At 36.1% G+C, this 23,005-nt stretch overlaps 1 protein-coding gene across 3 annotated transcripts; it reads left to right on the top strand.

The window, feature by feature from the left end:
• Positions 1-7,001: 7,001 nt before the first annotated feature.
• LOC129757779 (cuticle protein 12.5-like) lies at positions 7,002-20,122 on the top strand. Of its 3 annotated transcripts, none has more exons than XM_055755080.1 (4): positions 7,002-7,147; positions 7,206-7,413; positions 7,472-7,946; positions 19,513-20,122. In XM_055755080.1, exons 3-4 carry the CDS (start codon positions 7,815-7,817, stop codon positions 19,858-19,860), a joined length of 480 nt encoding a protein of 159 aa, XP_055611055.1. In that variant the 5' UTR covers positions 7,002-7,147; positions 7,206-7,413; positions 7,472-7,814; the 3' UTR covers positions 19,861-20,122. The 3 variants fall into 3 exon arrangements, with proteins under 3 accessions (XP_055611055.1, XP_055611056.1, XP_055611057.1); XM_055755081.1 differs by lacking the exon at positions 7,002-7,147 and having other exon boundaries at positions 7,272-7,289; positions 7,343-7,413; XM_055755082.1 differs by lacking the exons at positions 7,002-7,147; positions 7,206-7,413; positions 7,472-7,946 and adding an exon at positions 11,348-11,470 and having other exon boundaries at positions 19,513-20,119.
• Positions 20,123-23,005: the final 2,883 nt, after the last annotated feature.

The raw sequence follows: 23,005 nt of genomic DNA on the forward strand, positions 1-23,005 counted from the left end.
ATGTGGGGGTGTGTTGCCAAAAATCTAAATAACAAAGCCAAAGTCAATTGAAGCCATTCTTTCATTCATGTGGCATCGACCACGAGAAGCCCCCATAATATGAGTTTTGGATTTATCACCGCGATTGTTTGTTTTTCGGAATTATCGACGTTTTTCGGTGAGTTTTAAAAATAATAAAACAGGTTTACCAGTTGTCCATACGTTTCGAGCTAGCTTTTTTTTTTTTTTTTTAAATATATCTTTATTAGTACCAATTCATCATTACATTTATATTACATTAATACATTAAATTAGGTGTTCGGTTCAATAATGAACTTTCAGAGCCCTATAGTTTATTAATCACTATAATTTATTTATTTGAATTAATTTTGCTGAGTGCAATCATGTATTTTTATGTAGGAGAACATCCTGTAATGTCAAAAAATATTTTAAACTTACTACTAAAAACTAAAACTATCCTAAATTAAAACTAATTATAGAGAGAACGAATCTCTGCGATGGAAGACTGCATCGATTTGCCTCTGAAGTTGGAGATGATTTTGTTGGCCATCTCTTCGATCGATTCAATGCCCGCAATCCGATGAAGATCTTCGGTGCTGTGCCAAGGTGGAAGCCGCAAAATCATTTTCAGAACCTTGTTCTGAATCCTCTGGATGGCTTTCTTCCTCGTCGCGCAGCAGCTAGACCAAATCGGAACTGCATACATGATCGCTGGTCGGAAAACTTGTTTGTAGATGAGCATCTTATTTCGCAGACACAACCGGGATTTCCTGTTGATGAGAGAATAAAGAGATTTAGTGTATTTATTACATTTAGATTGAATATCTTCAATGTGATTTTTAAAAGTAAGATTCCGATCAAGTGTAAGTCCCAAGTACTTCACGTGATCAGACCATTCTAATGAAACCCCATTAAAAGTTATGGAATGATTTTCATTAGGTTTTAAAAAATTTGCTCTTGGCTTATGGGGAAATAAAATAAGTTGAGTTTTGGAAGCGTTAGGAGAAATTTTCCACATTTTCTAGTAATTCAAAAAGGAATTTAAATTTTGTTGCAATCTACTGCGTACCACCCGTAAATTTCGCCCTTTGGCTGAAAGCAAAGTATCATCAGCAAATAATCTTCTACCTTTTCCTTCTGGCACATTAGGAAGATCAGAAGTAAAAATATTGTATAAAATTGGCCCAAGTATACTGCCCTGAGGGACACCAGCTCTAATGGGTGTCTTTTCAGAGCATGAATTTTGATAGCTTACTTGTAAGGTTCGGCTAGTCAAATAATTTTGAATAATTTTGGTGAGATATACAGGAAAATCAAATCGAGCTAATTTAGCTACTAAACCTTTGTGCCAAACACTGTCAAAAGCTTTTTCAATATCAAGAAGAGCAACACCAGTTGAATAACCTTCAGATTTGCTAGCGTTAATCATATTAGTTACACTCAAAAGTTGATGTGTAGTAGAATGTCCATGACGAAAACCAAATTGTTCATCAGGGAAAATAGAATTCTGATTAATGTGAATCATCATTCTATTCAAAATAACTCTCTCAAATAGTTTACTTAAAGAAGGAAGCAAACTAATTGGTCGATAACTTGAAGGCTCTGAAGCACTTTTTCCAGGTTTCAAAATTGGAGTTACTTTGGCATTTTTCCATTTATTGGGAAAATAAGCCAAATGAAAACATTTGTTGAAGATTTTAACTAAAAAATTTAAAGTGCTTTCAGGCAACTTTTTAATAAGAATATAGAAAATCCCATCTTCCCCTGGAGCTTTCATATTTTTAAATTTTTTGAAAATCAATTTAAGTTCATCAATATTTGTCTCACAAGAACTTTCAAACACATTTTGCTTAGAAAGAATATCATCAAATTCTAAGGAAATTTGAGCATCAATTGGACTTACAACGTTTAAATTAAAATCATGAGCAGACTCAAATTGTTGGGCTAATTTTTGAGCCTTTTCTGAATTAGTTAAAAGAAGTTTATCCCCATCTTTCAAAGTAGGAATTGGCTTCTGGGGCTTTTTCAAAATTTTAGTTAATTTCCAAAATGGCTTTGAGTAGGATTTTATGTCCTCTACTGCTTTAGCAAAATTTTCATTACGAATAAAATTTAAACGACGTTTGATTTCTTTTTGAAGGTCGCAATAAATTAATTTCAAATAAGGATCCCTAGTACGTTGATATTGGCGTCGACGAATGTTTTTCAGTCGTATCAAAAACTGAAGATCATCATCAATTAAAGGTTGATTAAACTTATGTTTAACTTTAGGTATTGAAGCGGCTTTAGCATTGACTATTGAAGTTGTCAAATTTTCTACAGCCAAGTCAATATCTTCTACTGAATTCAGTGGAACGTTTACATCTAAATTACGTTCAATAAAATTCATATATCGCTCCCAGTTAGCCTTTTGAAAATTAAAAGTTGATTTTAAAGGGTTTTCAATGGGACTTTGGGATAAAGAAAATGTTACTGGAAGGTGGTCTGAATCGAGGTCCGCATGAGTAACTAATTGACTACAATGCTCGCCTAAATCCGTTAGAACCAAATCAATTGTGGAGGGATTTCTAATTGAAGAAAAACAAGTATGCCCATTAGGATATTCAACAGTATAATAACCTGCAGAGCAGTCATTAAACAAAATATTCCCATTTGAATTTGATGAAATATTATTCCAAGATCGGTGTTTTGCATTAAAGTCACCAATAATAAAAAATTTAGATTTATTTCTGGTGAGTTTTTGTAAATCTCCCTTCAAAAAATTTTTCTGTTCGCCGCTGCATTGAAAAGGCAAATATGCGGCAACAATTATAATTTTCCCCATAGAAGTTTCTAATTCAATTCCAATTGTTTCTAAGACTTTTGTATTGAAAGAAGGAAGAAGTCTAAATTTGAGACGACTATTGATGACAATAGCTACACCCCCACCTTGTCGATCAAGTCGATCATTTCGTAAAATTTTAAAGAAAGCATTGCTTTTCAAGTTATTGTCTGGCTTTAAAAAAGTTTCAGTGATGGCAGCAATATGTATGTTTTGAGTTTTCAAAAATAAAAAGAACTCGTCTTGGTTAGCCAGCAAAGATCTAGCGTTCCAATTCATAATATTTAAACATCTATTTGGATCCATGAGGGAATCGTAAAGTCATAATAATTTTGTTAGCATAATTAAAAGAAGTTTGGAAAGCTTCAAACATTGAATTTGCTTTCAACATAAGTTGCATCATTTCCATTAAATTTTGATGCAAAAATTTTAATTTTTTATCAGTGATCTCACCCAAATTAACAAAATTGTTAGGATCAGAAAATGAAGGAGAAGAACAGGTATTTGAATTTGAATTTCGAGGATTTTCCCAAGCCTTCGCATGAACGTTGAGACTTGGTTTTTTCCCATTTTTATTAGTTAAACCTGAAGAGGGCAACCCATTTTCAACCATCTCTGAGAACGTTAAACAACGAGTCTGTGGCGCAGAATCAGCACAGGTAGCATTAAAATCACTTCGAGCATTACCAAGACGTGATTAAAATGTAGACCGAGGTTGACCGCGAACAGGAAGATTGTTTGCCGGCCTGACGTGTGGAGACGAAAAAGAGGAAGGAGGAGAAGAAACTTTTCTGGAAACTTTGGGATTTTTTCTTGAAGCAATAATTTTTGCCCTATCGGGACAATTTATGGAATTCGAGGAATGATTACCTGCGCAATTCACACACTTGAAAAATTCTGATTGTGGTTTATCACCACCAAAAAGGCATTTAGATTTTTCACGATCGAATTTTCATTCTACAATTCAGACAAAAAGCTTGACATCGACGACATTGCGTAATATTTTGAAGGAAATTGGTTGAAGATTTTCGAAAAGGTTCAAATTTGACTCGACAACGAAACATATGACGAGCCTTTTCAAGAATTTGCAAATTATTAACTTGATCCTTTTTAAAATGGATCAAATAAAGCTCAGGAGCAAAACCAACACTACTGGTATTATTCGTGCTGGTTCTTTTCCTCATTTGAATTACTTGAATCGGAGAAAAACCTAACAAAGAATTCAATTCAGTTGTAATCTCATCCGGTGTCTGATCGCCGGTGAGACCACTTACAACTTTAAATGGACGATCACTTCTAGTGTCGTAAGTAAAAAATTAATGTTTTTTATTATTCAAATAATTTAAAATTTTTTGAAAATCATTGAAAGATTCCGCCAATATACGGGCAGTTTCCCTTCGACCGATCTTAAAAGAAATCTTCACATCCTTGACGGAAGTGACGATTTCTTTCCGAAAGGCATTGAAGTCAGGAATCGTGACCGTAATTGGTGGAACCTTTTCTTTTTTAAGAGTATAAGAAGAAGAAGGTTTTTTATTACTCTTATCAGAAATAAATATGAATATTTCCTCATCACCGATGTTATGAAGGACATCGAATGAATTGGGCGATGGACCTGAATTAGGTTCGACAATCCGTTTTCTTCCGGCTCTTGAGCCGGCCGATGATTTCTCCATGCTGGAAAGAAAAGAAAAAAATATGAATAAAAGAAAATGAAAATAAATTTTGCTGATTAAAAAATAGGTAAGAAAAAAAAATAAATAAAGTAAAATGTTCCTGCAGGTACACAGCAACGATACGATGCTCCGGCGTACGTGTTGACGATGGAAGTGGGATGTAGCAAATTGGTATTACCAAACAATGATCGGTGGCATTAAACCTCCATATTACGGGTATTGGGTAAAAGGGCTCGACGGGTAGGAATCAAATTTCAATTTCTGACGCCATCTTGTAATCAAAGATGGCGGATTCCGCTTAACATCAAAATGCTGTGAATGACTGATAATCGAACGAACCACCCCTAGTATGGGTATCAGGTGAAAGGGCTCAACGAGTAGAAGTTTTTCAGTTTTGACATCCGACGCCATTTTTAAATCCAAAATGGCAGCTTCCAATAACCTCAAAAATACTGCAAATGACTTGAAAATTTATGAAATCCAAACAATATAAGTATTGGGTGAAAGGGCTTAACAAGTAGGAGTCGAATTCCGCCATCCGACGCCATTTTGAAATCAAAGATGGCGGCTTCCGCTTCACTTCGAAATGCTGTAAATGACTGAAAAATTTATGAGACCCACACAATATGGGTGTCAGGTGAAACAGTTCAATTAATAGAAGTTGAATTTCGTCATCCAACGTCATCTTTTAATCTAAGATGGCGGCTTCCGCTTAACTTCAAAATGCTGTAAATGACAGAAAACCGTATGAACTACCCAAGGTATGGGTATCGGGTGAAAGGGATCAACGAGTAGAAGTCAAATTTTGTCGCCCGACGCCATCTTAAAAACCAAGTTGGCGCCTTCTGCCTAACTTCAGCGCATACCCGTTTACCAAAAAGAACAGATAACCGCAGACACCAGAAACCTAAACGGATAAGTGGCGGTTGAACCCATACAACTACAAATCGCCCTGAACCATACGTCATCTGTCGGGGCATCGTGAAACCATTCTGCTTTATCAAGATGAATTTAAAAAAAATCTTTACAATTAACAAGCCAAATGAAAACTGTCTTGATTGGATCACCTAAAAGTATTTGAAATTCAAACTATGATGATATTCACTTTGGTCTGTGACTTCAATGTAAAATTGTTTATTTTAATTTACTGTATTAAAGATTAATGTTGGATAATCAATTGGCGGTTGATCGATTTTGATGTACAAAATAATACAACCCTATCTTGTCGTTCGTGAGTTGGGTACCGTTTTTAGTTTGGGGAACAGTTTTAATTTTGAAATTTATTCGGCTTCGTGGCAGTTTCGAGATCAAAATGTTCAAAATAACCATTTAATAAGTTTCAAATTATCCATGGATAAAAATTAAATAACAACAAACAAAATCAAAAGTAAATAAAACACCATGGAAATTAAAAAATCAGTTCTAATATGTTTCTCGTGAAGCCCATATCATCTAACACATTTCATTGATAGCATTTTGAATAGGACACGAATGCCATACAGATGGTAAAGTGTTTTTAAATAAAATTATAATAATAACAGCATTTTGAAGCTAAGCAGAAGCCGCTATCTTGGATTTCAAGATGGCTTCGGATAAAGAAATTCAAATTCTACACGTTGAGCCCTTTCACTCAATACCCATAATGTGTGGGTTTCATACATTTTTCAGTCATTTACTGCATTTTGAAGATAAGCGGAAGTCGCCATCTTTGATTCCAAGATGGCGTTGGATGTAGAAATTCGACTTCTACTCGTTGAGCCCTTTCACCCAATACCCACATTGTAAGGGTTCATACATTTTTCAGTAATTTACTGCATTTTGAAGTAATTCGAAAGCCGTCATCTTGGATTTCAAGATGGCATCGGATGACGAAATTCGACTTCTATTTGATGAGCCCTTTCACCCAATACTCATGTTGTGTGGGTTTCATACATTTTTCAGTAATTTGCAGAATTTTAAAGTTTGGCAGAAGCCGCCATCTTGGATTCCAAGATGGCGTCGGATGAATAAATTCGACTTCTACTCTTAAGCCCTTTCATCCAATACCCATATTGTGTGGGTTTCATACATTTTTCAGTCATTTACAGCATTTTTAAGCTAAATTGAGTGTTGCACTTAAGTTTATAGTTACTTTAGAAGTGTTTAAAAAGTCAATACGATACGAGCGAATGGCAATAAAAACACATAAAACCCATCCCCATGCTGAGTAAAATCAGCGTGTAATAAATATGAAACCAAGATAGGTTGAAATGCACCAAGCGTGCAGGTTTGGGTTAAAAGCACCCAATTCGGTGGAAACCAAACCGGGCGTGGAGGAAGCTGTCAAAACCGGCCACGCCATTGGGATTGGGCCTGCTAAAAATAATAAAGCTTGCTCTTTACTCTTACACAGATTTCCATAAGAATGACAGTTAATCGGAGTGAAATTGGAGTGAAGGCTATTGCTTTCTCTGTTTAACACACGAGAAATCGTATACCGGGATTGCGATCGCGCCCAGCGCCCATTGTGCTGCAAAATTTTGGCGTGACGCGGTCGGAAAAATTTAAGTGCCCGGAAATTGGCCGCAAGTGTCGGACAGAAACGCGGGTTTTCACGCGCTGCGTTCTGGAGTGGAATTGGGACGTCGACCAGCATCGCCCACGGACCCAGGTACGACAAACCTGTAGAGAAAATCGCAAAAATCTTTAACCTATTCCGAACCCCGCAGGGACGAGCAAGCCGCTCAAATCGCCGTTCGTGGTCGCTCGTACCTATAGCCGACCAAGCGGTCATCAGCTCGGCAATCCAAGAGGTAGGATTTCCTGATTTTAAAAGCGAACGCTTACGCTCTTTTCCATTCCGTAGGAAAAGGAACGACCGAACGAGCCAGTTTCGCAGAGGTTCGCTAATAGCTCTCGAGAAGGCCGCACACTTGCGTAAGTAGCTTCCGGAACCACGCTTGGGCAAATATTTAAAATGCATCCGTTTCCTCAGGGCCCCTTTTCGGAGATTGGGAGAGATGAGATCTCATCTCTGGCACCAAACCTTCGGAAACAACACCGCAGCCCCCTGATAGACCCCAGGAGCACTCGCCGTGCTGTCAATCGGCGCTCCAGGTCACCGAGCAGCCGAACATCGAGGTAGAGGTACCTAAGGAGCTACCAAGGCAGTGCTCTGAACGCAGAACAGTGGAGCGGTTCCATCAGCAGTACCAGGCGGTGCAAAACCCGCAAGATAGTCCGCAGGCGGCGTTCGGATCAGTGGGCAGCAGAGCAGAGAAGAAGCACAGCGGTGCTACTCGATCGGTGCGCAGTGGAGGTGAATTGAGCAGTGGCGGATGCAGTTTCGCTTGCCGCTAAACGGTGCTCTGGCCACAGCCAGCGGAAGCTGGATGAACACAGCTGGCATGCTGAGGCAGGACCGGAAAAGCACCGAACAGAGGAGGTCCGAGCAGGCGTTCTGTGAAGCGGTGAGTACACGCTGATTGGGGAAATGTGGGAGTGTGTTGCCAAAAATCTAAATAACAAAGCCAAAGTCAATTGAAGCCATTCTTTCATTCATGTGGCATCGACCACGAGAAGCCCCCATAATATGAGTTTTGGATTTATCACCGCGATTGTTTGTTTTTCGGAATTATCGACGTTTTTCGGTGAGTTTTAAAAATAATAAAACAGGTTTACCAGTTGTCCATACGTTTCGAGCTAGCTTAAGACATATGTTTGAAGGAGTAATCACAAATTCAAGAACTTTCCACAATTCTTTTAAAATGTTTGTTACGTTAGGGGTTAAATTCATGACCAACGTCCTATGTTACAAAACATTGGACGTAATTTCGGGAGGCAACCCAAGGAATGAATGATTTGGCACTATGTTATTATCCTTTGAAGTGTCCAATCAGCTGAGTAGTGGCTAATTTCCACTTGAAAAAATAACCAATCGTGCAAGATACCTGTCGATGAATGTAAAGATCAGCTAACCCTAGGTGAAATCAACGAGTTTAAAGAAGACTTTACAGAGTTCGGCAATTGAACTGCTACATTATTTCAACAGTAATTATTTCGTTACACACGAAACCGTATTGAACGACCCCTCGTCGCTTTGTTTACATCAAGTCTTCGCTATCATTGGATGTAAGTGTTACTTTTGTAATCAGGTGCTATCCGGAAACATGGATCTCGAACAGAAACGTAGCGCTGTGGTTGTCTAGTTTCTAGCTGGCAAACGGCAGAAGGACATAGTTCGTAAGCTGTCCGATATAATTGTGTGCAGAAGTTTTGTATACCGTACAGTTAAAAGAAGTACCAAAAAACTATATGATGGGGGACGCCGACCTACTGTGGTGACACCTGCCATAGCGAAGATCGTCAAGAAGCGCCTTAAGAGAAATCCTCGTCGTAGTGCCACTAAATTGGCAGAGGATCTCAACATATCGGATCGAAGACTCCGTCGGATCCTGAAAGATAAACTTCAGACCAAGCCCTTCAAGATCTAAAAGGTTCAAGACCTTACAATGAAGCAGAAACAAGAACGGCTAAACAGAGCGAAGGCGCTGCTGAAGAGGGCCGCGGAAGGAAGGTTGAAGAATATCGTGTTTTCCGACGAGAAACTCTTCACCGTACAGCAGTTCGTGAATAAGCAGAACAACAGATTACGAAGCCATGCCGTCTTGCTGACGGCCACCCGGCGACAGAAACCAGCATCGGTTTTGGCCGGAATCACCCGTGATGGCCGGACTCCGCTGATTTTTGTCGCTGATGGAGTGAATGTCAACCATAATACATATCGCGAACTATTTCTACAGAATGTCGTCGAACCGTGGGTACTTCGACATTTTGGTTCCAGGGATTGGGTTTTCCAACAGGACCCGGCGCGGGCTCACAAAGCGAAGAAAACCCAACTTTGGATTGCGCAACATTTTCCAGGGTTCATTTCGAGCTCCGAGTGGCCGGCGAATTCGCCAGACCTGAACCCCATGGACTTCGCTGTTTGGAGTATGTTGTAGGCCGAAGTCTTCTCTAAGAAACATGAAGGTGTGGAGGTCCTGAAGCGACATCTCGTGGCAGCCTGGGATAAAATTCTACAAGAACACCTGCGGGCCTTATACGATGCGTTCCTCGACCTTCTGCGGCGAGTGATTAAACTCAAGGGCGAACAAGTCGAACTTGACCGGTGAATTTTGAAAAAGTAATTTGTTTTCAAGAGAAATTGAATACATTTGAAATAACAAGTTGTTGTTTCGTTGATCAATTTGTATGTTTATTTCAATGTAGCACTTCAATTGCGAGACCCTGTAATAAGGTAGAATTGCCACTCCAAAAATTTTATCTTACCTTTACGCTAAGATTTCTTTTTGTAATTTTTCCTTTAGGTAACGTAAAGGTTGCCATTGTTGTGATGAAACATTTTCCGGCTTGAAGCGAATCCTAAAAATATAAAAATAACACTCCATCCTTTCCGTTGTTCTTCCCCGCTATGCAAAGGAAACGGCTGAAAGTTTCTCAGAAAAAGGTTGTTTTTCCAGCGAGCGGCGCCGTACGAGGTTTGACTGCAATTTTCAGCATCCCGGATATGCTTGCGTTAGCGATGTGGTATGTGGCAATTCTATTTTGGCAATTTATATGAGAGATGCTACCTGTTGTTGCTGATACATGGATCAAAATAGCTTCGGGAGGGAAACGGTATCACCGCGATGGATGAAGTCATTTCGTCGAATGGGTTTCGTTGAATAAGTAATGCCAGGATAATGAATTATTCCGACGAAACAGTGTACACAGAACCACACGAACGCATATGAAGTATGTCGTAGCTTCCGAATTAATGAAATCAACCGGATACAGGTAATTTTTTTTAATTAAGAGTAATTTTTCGTTATTTTTTGATGGTTTTTTAAACGGGTCGAAATATTGGTACAGATTGCCAAAGATGATTGCATTCGTCGTTTAAATAGAAGTGAAGATGATACCTACCGCAAAGGTGGAAATGAAAACGTCAGCTAGGGCTGATTAACTTTCTACACAGTTGGAATCGAACTAAAACCGAGTGTTGAATAGAACTTATCCAATCCCGGGGCACCGATGGACGTACGAGGCTCAGAACCACGTGTCCCCACGTGAGATTTCAATGCCCTTTTGAGTCGTCGTCGCCGTCCGCTGTTCAGAATCATATGTTTGTGGTTCCCTCGATAAGCAGTAGCATGAATGTTTTGCCACCTGAATCGAGATATGTAGGTAATGTTGCTGTTCATGAGTGGTTTTCAGATTAGCTGCTGATCGATGAATGAACGATCTTGGGTCTTAGGTCTTATCTTGGCCTCCCCACCTTCCCTTTTTCGACTCAGACCAGACCAAAACCAGACATGATTGGGGTTAAGAATCGAAATTGCATTCTCGCACGTAGGGCAGCAATCGATCGACCTTTTTGGACCGGATGAATTGAGTTGGTCGTTGGCCAGGTGAAGTCTGTGGAAGGAGGTGGCCAATCTTTAGAATAAGGAGCACCCAGCCTCTTGTTGATTGACTTTTATGCTGCTCTGTTTATGTATGTACTTCTTTTTTTCACCCCTTTCTCTGTCTCTCTCCTTCTGTCTCTCGGATCTTTTGAGGTGCGTAGTTGCGCTGTTCAACTTTTGAGATCGTATGTCGTATGTCGCGACATATTTGAATTATTCTCGTTGGTCCCTCCAGAGTCTCGCCGCTCCTCGGGCCAGAATGATTGGTGGGGTTGAGGTAGCAGAGAATAAGAAGCGAAAAAAAAACGTGAACTTATCAACAACTAAATAGCGGGGGTCGTAGCGTTCTTTCAAGATCGAACAGAATCGGAACTTGAGACCTGAGACTATGACCGGGGGTAGCACCGGATCTCGAGTTTTACTATAAAACCAGCGACTTCTGGGCGTTTTGAGTCATAATCCTAGCCGAGTTCGTCGCGTGTTCTATACGTTCTTCAGTTCGATCTTGTGTGATCCCACCAAACCTTGCCAAGATGAAATTCTTCGTAAGTGGTTTTTTGTTGGTTATATTTTTACACCAGTGATATTTATGGGAGGGCTCGATTTTTGGAACTTTTCAAGTGATTTTAGTGAGTTATTCAGGATAAAGGTCAACAATATATCTCAAAAACCTTGAGAGATTTTCGTACAAAGTTGACATGTGAGACGAATAAGTGATCAAATGTGATTGCAGGTCACTACAGTGAAAAGGAACGATTAATGAGATTATTATTCCTTTTAAAGAAGAGTATCCTAACAAATTTAGGATAATACTGTTAATATGAGTAAAAACTACTATAACACAAGTTGAATGTTGGTGTTTAAGTAGAACCGTTGACTTCAGGATTAAAAAACTACAGTAGTTGTATTACATTTGTGCTACTCAGAGTTCATGTAGAAACATTCAAAAAATTTATTTCAATTACCTATTTGGATTGAACAGGGATTGTCGAACTAGAAAATTTTAGATTGATACATAAGATTTTATAAAAAAATCTTAATCAATTTTTACATTGATACCCATACATCCTGTACCCATGTCCTGTAAACTAATAACGATGAAATTTCAGGTGTTAATCCCAGTTAACAATTTTCAACGCCCAAATAAATTGGTAGTTCCGATCGTAGCTTTTAAAAGTTTGATTCCACATTAAAACCAGCCTCAATTTACGACGGTCGCCATTGAAGGAGATAAATTCAAACTGCTGCTCGTATTACTTTCCAAAAACAAAAATCATTTCCCCTCACAATCAATTTCGTTGATTTAATAGATCTTAAAATAATGGCTTAGGTCATAGCTCAAGCAATAGAGTGCTCGCCTCCTCAGCTAATGGCCATGATCCCTATACACGGTACATAAGTCTGTGTCGATTTGGGGTCAAGTTGAAAATTTGGGTCAATTTCTAAAACCCTGGGGCCTTAAAAGCTTGATTAATGAATCATCCATGATTTTTTTTTCAAAATTTTTAAGAAACGAGAAACGAAAAGTAAATTTGAACTTTTAGGTTTGTATGGCAAAATCTAATATGTTGTACTAAAAATCAACATCGTTTTTATTTCTTCTGTGGACTCGAGTCTGCTCATGGTTTTTGTGCCAAATCCTCTAAAAGAAATTTGTCGTTTCTTATCAGAAAAATAAGTTATTAGCTGTTTAGCACGGGTATGTCTTTTGACATTGAAGAACAATAAATTAAATAGACATCACTGCAGATGTTAACTTAAGAACTGAGTAGAAGTTCAAAGTTTTATTTTGCGTATGATCTTAGACTTTTGGCTTTTGATTTTTAAGCTCATCTATAGGTTTGATTTATAATGAAGACCAAGTTAGAATTTTTTATACATCCGTACCAACACATGAAAAGGATCTTTCTCCATATTTGGCGAATCGAGAAAAACGCGTTTGAAAAAAAATACAACCTATTTTAAATCGCTAATAATTTTTTTTTGCTTTTTATGAAAGACAAACGATTTTAGAAGCATACCCTACATGTTAGAATAGAGGAAAATCAAATTTCATGAAAATACAACGCGCTGTCGTAGAAAGAACCTAGCTCCAAGGTTGCCGAAAAATAATCTGTGTTTTCTCGAAAAAGAATTCTGAATTTCTGTGATTTTACGTAAAAATTCTGTGATGGTTTTCCATGCCGATATTTCCGTAAGTTTCATTGAATGTCCATGAAAAATTTGGTCTTTTTACATTTTACTTGAGCAAAATCAATTAACCTTATTAATTTTATCATATTCTTCCAATCTTAACCTAGAAATCTAAAATTTATATTGACTATAAAAATTAAAATTTTTAAAATTTTTTAAATTTTCAAAAATCTGTAAAATCTGTGAATATTCCTAAAATTCTGTGTTTTGTGGCACAGATTCTGTAATGAAAATTTGCTTAAAATTCTGTGAAATTACAGATTTTTCTGTGATTACGGTAATCTTGCCTGGCTCACGTTATATTTTGTCTAACTTGCGCTTTAAAAATTTTTAATTAAATATTAGGGGGTGTCATTTTTGTATGACTTAAACATTCATTTTTTTAGTGAAAAGATAGAGCCAAACTGTCTTCTACAAAATTGTAGCCAACAATTTTTGAGGCAACTTTACCGAAGGCACTACATATACATATGACGGTTGGTAAGCGAGTTATGATTTTTTGAATATTGAAATGTTAGGATGTTTCGAAAAAAAGTATCCTTGCTGTAACTTTTGTGAATGATTTCATACATAAAAATGTCTTCAAAATATTTGTATGAAATAAAAATCCGCACATTTTCCTCTCAAAGCGCAAACTTGTAACTGGAGGCATTCATTAGTTATAAATGATTTTTAGCAAAAACTTGAATGTTCAAAACTGTCATATCTCGAATTGGTGCAAATCAAAAATTATTTTACGGTGGCATTATTTAGTTTAAATATCAAATATTCCTTCTGGAATAATGGAAGATCGATAATTTTTCAAACTCGAGAAAAAAAATTTACAAAGTTTGACAATTTTTAGTACAAATTCACACATTTAAAGACCCTGTGAGAGAAAAGTTAAATTTTCAGTGTTATTGTTATGTTATTTTTAGCGATTCAGCACATTTTTTCTCACATTTAGTAAAAATTAAAAATTTCAAAGGTGTTAAAAAAATTCGGTAATTTTCAACATTTCCTTTAAAAATTTGACCAAATGTGCCAAATCGCTCATTAAAGCATCATAATGAACTCAGACACTAAAAAAACGATGAAAATTGACTTATGCACGAGAAATGGAGATTTTCTCTTTCACAGGATCTTTAAATATGTAAATTTGTATTGGATATTAACAAACTTTGGATTTTTTCCCCTCGAAATTGAAAAATTACATATCTCCCATCATTTCAGACTCAAATACTTAATACTTGAACTAAATAATGCGGTCATAAAATAATTTTTTTGGTTGGCGCCAATTCGATTTTTGACAGTTTCAAAAGTTCAAGTTTTGTTAAAAAATCCCTGATAACTAACGAACGCCTCCAGATACAAGTTTGCGCTCTGAGAAAAAAATGTGCGAATTTTTATTTTATACATATGCTTAGAAGACATTTTTAATGTATGAAATCATTCACAAAAGTTACAGTCAGGATACTTTTTTTTCGACTCACCCTAACCTTTCAATATTCAAAGTCGTAACCGGCTTCAAAATCGTGATACGTATGTGGTGTCTGCGGTAAAGTTGCTTCAAAAGCCGTTGGCTAAAACTTTGTAAAAGACAGTGAAGCTTTATCTGTTTACTGGACAAATTTGAATATGTAAATTATGTAAAAATGACACGCCGTTATATTTGATTTAGATTTTTAAAGATGAACATTTTTGTTGAAGACACCATTCGTCTAACTCTTATCTATAGTATCTTCGTGATAAGTTTTGACACGATAAAGTTCCGTCATGAACGACTGCAGGGCGTAACTGTCAAAATCATCAGTTTTGAGTAAATAACGTCAAACGATTCTCAATATATCATCTGATGTTAATGTAAGGTTTTTAGAATTTTATGTTTAAAAGTTTTTCGATTTTTGACGGCCCCCATTGGAAAGAAGATGAATCACGCCACATTCCAAGGTTGTTTTTCCTGAACAATTTTGGAGATTGTTTGAATTCTGAATTATTTAAATAAAAAATTCAAACAACCTAAAAGCTTTTCAGGAAAGGAGAAAAAGTGCAAAATAATTGAGAAAATGTGGTCTATATTTACCTTTTTAGTAGGGGAGAGTGGGGTAACGTGGCCCACTCTAAATATCTCAGCTGTGTGTTGAGAATTGCCTCCGTGGGAGACCTAAAGTACATAACAAAAATATTCTCATACGCCTATGATCTTAGTTTTGTCATGTTCTTTTACGTGGAAAAGGATTTTTTGAAGAAACATCAATAAGTCACATAAACACATCCAATTTGAAAATCATTGCTTGTGGGGAATCATGAGCCTCATTTTGTGGGGTATCGTGGGCCACTTATTCTTTGGTGTTTTTAAAACATTCTGCTCTTCAAATACATAATAACTATTAGAAAAGTGTTCTTATGCCAAATGAAGAGTTATGAAAAATGTTTTGTCCATTTTTTTTCAAATGCGATAGAGAAGAACATAAATCCTATAATATAAAGAATTTTGCTGAAACGTTCGCGAACCAGGTTTAAGGAACTATCCGATCTTTTTTTTTATATCCTTATTTAAATTTCTTTAAAATAACTAAATGAATTATGAAATTTCAGTTTTGCTTCATTTCATAAACTTTGCTTGTTATTCACCTTATTTGGCCCACGTTTCCCCACGTTTTTTTGAAAATAAAAAAAAATTACTTTTTTTTTAAACAGTTAGAACTTGGGAAATTAATGTATTTAAAAAAAATTGCCTAATGATACGTTAAAAATGTAGGGAACCTTTCCATTTTTTTTTCTTTTTATCTTTTAGAATAAAGATGTTATGAAGCAAAGAAAAAAAGTGGCCCATGATACCCCACTCTCCCCTACATATAAAAATGTTCGATTTTTGTCGGATGAAATTTCAAAATTAGAATAATTCGAAAACGTATATTTGATATATTTTTCTTGAAAACTCCGATCGAGTTCTGCAAATGCTAATTTTTTTTTAGATTTTCGTTTTTCATGATTGGAATTTGTCTTTTTGGCATTGAAAGTGTTTCTGTCCGAGGTATAAGGATGTAATTGAAAAGACATTTTTTTTTATTTGGTTGGATTTTAACAGACAAAAATTATGGTTTTCAGCATTTGAATAGAAAAAAAAATTTTGCTTCCCTGCGCAGTTCATCCGGAAAAGAAGTGAATGTTTTAAAAAACGAAGACTACTCACAGATTTGCTTCTTGCTACATTCAGAATTAAACTTCCCTGAGAAGGTCCTCTTTATTCATTGAAAAAGTTGGTTACAGTTGTGATAGAAATATCCATAGTCAAATTTTGCCTAAGGGTTAATAAAATTTATTTTATCATTGGATCACTTTTATCATGCTGAAAAACATGAGCAAATACGCCTCTTCCCCTCTGCCATTTTTTTTTTCATGCAATTTAGGTAGAATATCATTACAATGCAGTCGAATTTAAAATATTCTTCAAATTATTCTATTTTGAATAACTTTTAAGTTGTTCAAAAATTCTATCTTTTAATTGTAGGGGAGAGTGGGGTATCGTGGGCCATGGGGAAACGTGGGCCACTTTTAATATCTCAGATGTGTGTTGAGATAAAAATCTCAAACCAACTGTCATCATCGTCGCTTTGCGAGAGCATATATTCCTATATGTTGTTGACTGCAATACGCACCATATGCTCCTTTTATTTATCAAGCTAAAAAAAGTTAGAAAAATTTACTCACATAATTAAAAAAACACCCGCTAGTTTCATCGATGGGGAACCTAAAGTGCATAACAAAAATATGCTCATACTCTTATGATCTTAGTTTTGTCATGATCTTTCACGTGAAAAAGGAATTTTTGATGAAACATCAATAAGTCACACAAACGCAACCAATTTGCAAATCATAGCTTGTGGGGAATCGTGGGCCACACATCTTGAATCACCTATATTTTTTATGTTTTATACACATTCAGAAATTAAAATACGTTTTATCTATCTGTTAAGTTTTCTTATGCCAAATGAAGAGTTTCGAAAAATATTTTGCCCATCCTATGTAAGAAATTTTATCAAAACATCGCGAGCCAGGTTTTGGAATCTATGCGATCATACACAGCTCTCTTTTTTATTTAATCATCTGAAATTGCTTTAAAATAACGAAATGAATTAGGAAATCACAGTTTTGGGTCAACTCATAAGCTTTGCATGTTATTTGGTCAATTTTGATTTGGTGGCCCACGATTCCCCACCATTTTTCAAAATCCAAAAAATATTGCTTTTTTTAAATCAGTCAGAATTTGGGGAAAATAACTTATTAAAAATAAAAAAAAAACCTTATGATACCTTGAAAATGTAGAAAACCATACCATTTTTTATTTTCATTTTATCTTTTATAATAAAGAAGTTATGGAACAACGAAAAAAAGTGGCCAATGATTCCCCACTCTCCCATAACATTGTTTTACATATTTCTCAAAATTGAGTTCTTACTTGAAAATTCAACCATCATCCCAGCAAACATTTTTGTAGCTATATTCTTATGCTGTTTTGTATACGTTCCATATACATTACAGAATGATCGTATGAAAGTTAAAAAAACAGCATTTACCTACTTAAGTGGAGGCAATATACATACATAAATTTCATTTCTTTCTAAAGCGACGAAAACTACACCAATTGGGCGCTATACGACACTTTATTCGTACCTATCGGAAGAGTGCAAGGGAGCGCTAGATTTTGCTCTCATAGTCTTCAAATTGTTGCCAGCGACAATATTTTCCAGTTCTCTCATTGGTTAATATTACTCGATTCCCATCTGATTTTAAGCCATCTGGATGCACTGCTGGTTGCAGAGAGAACCTGACGATGATTTCCTCACTTGAAGCCCGCGTGGGGGCAAAATCATTTCAAAATTTAAAAGCGTGGTGGACTTTCTATCAAATTCCATTTAACACGTTCGTCGCCCAAAAAATTCTCGCAGCATGAAAGTAAAGTTAAAGAGTTTCAGATTTCCAACACGTTTCGAAACTGAGCGGCATCTTGAGTAAGAGAGCCGCCATCTGTTTATGGCGACGGCGACGAAAGTGTTAAACCGACTTCAGACGTCATTTTATACGATTGTAAACGACTTAAATTGTTCCGTTAAATCGATCCTTCCCTCGGGCAGCAGATTAACTGATTCATGGGGCCTCTATCGGATTCAACCAGATTTGCCGCGGCGTCATCTTCTCCAGATTGATGATTTGTTTTCGCGAAGCCTAATTCTATTGTGTTATGAGCCTACTTGGTTGAATGATTCAACTGAATCAAAGCAATCGAAAGATTCCTTTTAATTCAACCACGGTACCGTGTGAATGAAAACAATGAATCAAAAACAACTTACCATGTTACAGTTGACAGTTGAGTTGACTGCAACGCCGGTGATAAACACAAATTTCAGATTCAGGCTTTCGCGATTCGGAAGAAAGTTTAAATTTCAACCCGTTCTAGCTGCTTAAACACGTTTAAACACGCAATGGAGAAAGACAGCACTAGTCACATCAGACAAAAGTTTGACCTTTATGTTGTCAGCAAATGCTTTACAGTTTTCGGTGATTTTGAACCGAATGACTGACAGCATGGAGATTTTTGACAAACAAACGAACGATCTTTGAAATGTTAGGAACTGATTAACGAAGCTCGGTAAACTCGGTAAAAAAAGACGTCATATTGAAAAATCACTCAAATTTCCTGATTAACATAACTTGTTCGGTAAAATGAATTATCAAAATCGGCGATTACAGTTTACTGTGTGTACATGATTGTGACCTAATGAAATATTTCTAGTTTATCTGAGGAATAGGTTTAAGAGACTATGAACGGTAAAAATGTTTAAAATTGTATCAATTTCAAGCGCTGTATATAGTTTTGTTTTTTTTTGTAGCGACCAACCACACTCCCCCACACCAAAAGGTTCAGTTGAGCCCCCTGGTAATTAACTAGTTCCAAAAATGAAGAATTTTTTTTTCGAGAAGCACATTGAGATTTTGGTACAGATTTTTGTCAAAGAGGAAAAAGATTTTTTTTTTTTTGCTCGAAAATACAGATTTGAATCTGGCAACGCTTTTATACGGTTAGTCTATAAGCAAATTTTGAATGCAACGGACGTTAGTAATTCAATCCAAATGCAAGTTGACCGGAAGTTTCCTGAGATATATCTCAACCTGAGCAGTTCAGTTTCTCAACGGGCTTCCTTTAAGGAGAACAACCCCTTTTTAGTGTTAAGAGTTAAAGGCTAAAACGTCAAAAATGCTCAGTTCGAAATTGAGAGCTAATCTACAAATTCGCGATGATCCTATAGGTATTAATTATTCGCTGTCATTTAGATTTGGAATTTGATCAAATTATTCAATGTATCGAGAAATTTTTCAATCGTCACATATCCCCCTCTCGTCTCCTCCGCAGATTGTCCTGATCGCCGTCGTTGCTGCCGTCTGCGCCGATGATATGCCCGCGGAATCGATGAAGTCCAAGCGTGGACTCAGCCTGAGCCTGGGCTATCATGGATACCATGCCCCAGCGGTCGTTTCGCATGCCGCCTATGCCGCTCCAGTGATCGCCCACTCCGCCCCTCTGGTGGCTGCCCCCGCTGTCTATCATGCTCCGGCTGCCATCACCAAGACCTATGTGGCCCACACCCCAGTTGTGCACCATGCCCCGGCCTATGCTGCCTATCATGCCCCGGCCGTTGTTGCCCACGCTCCTCTCGCTTACTCCCACGCCCCCATCTATCACGCCTTCCACCGTCGTTAAGAGAGCGAGATGGATTTGTTGATTTTAAGCAGCAATAGCTTTAGCGAGGCTTAAGTTTTTTGTTCGTTTTCATGATGTTTTTTTTGTTCTTTTTGTCTAAGATAATGAAAAAAGTGGAAGAAACAACCCCGTCATTAGAATAAGCGCCGTTTAATCAACTCGAATGTTGTAAGTTTGTGTGTGTAAATAGTTCAAGACCAAAGTGTCTTGAATCAAAATTTCTGCTTGCCGTTTTTTTTTGTTTGGATAATAAAACAGAAACAATTGAAAAAAAAAAAACAATTCTCCGTGTTAATTACCACCTTTAATGGTTCGGGTTTCATCTTGATGAGAACATCCTTGAAATCGATCGTCAAAACTGTCTCGAGCAGCTGTTGGATTGAACCCATTAGTAGAATTTTCTCCACGGTTTGATTGGCAGCGGTATTACGCCCACCGGAAGCCGACAAGACGCGTGCACTAAACGGTTATGTTGTTATGAAACAAATTCACCCGGTTTGATAAGCTCGTGGGTGCCTTAAAATATAAAGTAGGTATATAAAATTCGAAGATTTCTTTCCCAGCTGCAGCAAAATTATCAACAATTTCAACAATTTTGACAACTTTGACAGTTTTGACAATTTTGACAATTTTGACAATTTTGACAATTTTGACAGTTTTGACAATTTTGACAATTTTGACAATTTTGACAATTTTGACAATTTTTACAATTTTGACAATTTTGACAATTTTGACAATTTTGACAATTTTGACAATTTTGACAATTTTGACAATTTTGACAATTTTGACAATTTTGACAATTTTGACAATTTTGACAATTTTGACAATTTTGACAATTTTGACAATTTTGACAATTTTGACAATTTTGACAATTTTGACAATTTTGACAATTTTGACAATTTTGACAATTTTGACAATTTTGACAATTTTGACAATTTTGACAATTTTGACAATTTTGACAATTTTGACAATTTTGACAATTTTGACAATTTTGACAATTTTGACAATTTTGACAATTTTGACAATTTTGACAATTTTGACAATTTTGACAATTTTGACAATTTCGACAATTTTGAAAATTTTGACAATTTCGACAATTTTGACAATTTTGACAATTTTGAAAATTTTGACAATTTTGACAATTTTGACAATTTTGACAATTTTGACAATTTTGACAATTTTGACAATTTTGACAATTTTGACAATTTTGACAATTTTGACAATTTTGACAATTTTGACAATTTTGACAATTTTGACAATTTTGACAATTTTGACAATTTTGACAATTTTGACAATTTTGACAATTTTGACAATTTTGACAATTTTGACAATTTTGACAATTTTGACAATTTCGACAATTTTGACAATTTTGACAATTTTGACAATTTTGACAATTTTGACAATTTTGACAATTTTGACAATTCTGACAATTTTGACAATTTTGACAATTTTGACAATTTTGACAATTTTGACAATTTTGACAATTTTGACAATTTTGACAATTTTGACAATTTTGACAATTTTGACAATTTTGACAATTTTGACAAATTTTGTTTATATTTTTTGCACAATTTGATCACCGTATTTCATTTATTTTACTGGTTGGCAGCTTTTTCACCCTGTAGAAGTTTAAAGAGACCTGTTAATTAGCTTTCTAGACGAACAAATCAAATAAATCCCTTTCTTTATCACTTTTCCTATGGAAATCATGGAATAGCACTTGATAAAAAATACCTCTCACATTCCTTAACTTCATAAAATCTTTCACTTTTTTCTTTATTCAAATTTGAGCTCACTGTTAGATCCTTGAGGACTCTTTGCATCATGGGTGGCCAACATTTTCAACAGGCGGGCCATATTTCAGAAATGAGATTTGCTGGCGGGCCAAAAAAAAAAATTAATCTGGAGTATTCAAAAACAGATTTTTGAAAGCGCTATCAAAACATTTGCCTAGGTCAAACACTTGCCAGATTTCCCGGTGTTATCCGGGTTTGCCCGGGTATTTAATACAAATTTTGGAAAAATTCCGGTCCGGCTTGGTTACCAGGAATTTATTGAAAAATACTCGCATTTATTCATCTTATTTTGCAAATCGAACCAAAAAAAATCATGAACGGTTTTGAGAAAGCCTTGAAAACGATATAAATCTGCTGATAACGTTTATGAACTTTTTTCAAGTTTTTTTTTATTGATTTATATTTGATATTGCTTGGAATTTTGGTCGACAATTTCAAATATTCGGATTTTGCCAGGTTTTTAGATTGAAATAGTCCGGATTTTTCCGGCCCGGATACGTGCTGAAAAAATTCTGGCAACCTCAGTATAGATTCATCTTACTAAGTCGTTTTTGTTACTTGCGTATTTTTACAAATAAAGCTCCATTCGAAAAATAGTATAAATATTTCGCGAAAAAAAATGAATTATCCATCCCAACTTATGTGTGTACGTCAATCTTTTCAAGGTATTTAAAATCTCATCAGCTGATTCATCCCAGAAATGTCAAATGGCGTGACTACAATGGACATAAAGTCAATTTTATGGTCTATAAATATAAAAAAAATGAACGCTCATTTTCCAAAGTTTTGAAGTTCACCGTTTTTCATAGAAAAATTTGATAGATAAAGAAAAAAAAAATGCAGAATAGTATTGTTGCAAAAAAAAAAATAGCGTTCACAAGCTTTTGACGCTTAATAGAAAACATTTTTCAACGAACTCTAGTTGTATCTTAAATATAGATTTTTCAAAGTACGGACCTCAACCTCAACTCAATCCACTTTTTTCAAATTTTTCAGTGTCTCGATTTGACAAGTGATTTTGAAAAGTCTTCTATGAACAGGATGGATATGAATTTGGGCCTTTTTTTAACCAAATTTTGCTAAGAAAAAGTCGTTCTTCTGAGAGATTTGTCAGTACCAAACCGTTTCTAGTAGAATTCTACTACTCAACTGTAAATTCTGTCTAGTTTTTTCATTTTTGATGTTCATACAGTTGCGTTCAAAAAAGAATGAAATCGCGAGACGCTACGCACCCAATTCCAACTTTGACAAGCTGCCATTTCTCTCTCGGTTGATATTTTTTCATGAAAATTTCACACAATCTTCGACAATTTTCGTTGAAAAATCTTGAAATTTGGTCCAAAGATGTA

This window comes from Uranotaenia lowii, chromosome 3, assembly GCF_029784155.1.
Source record: "Uranotaenia lowii strain MFRU-FL chromosome 3, ASM2978415v1, whole genome shotgun sequence".
NCBI classification, from domain to species: domain Eukaryota; kingdom Metazoa; phylum Arthropoda; class Insecta; order Diptera; family Culicidae; genus Uranotaenia; species Uranotaenia lowii.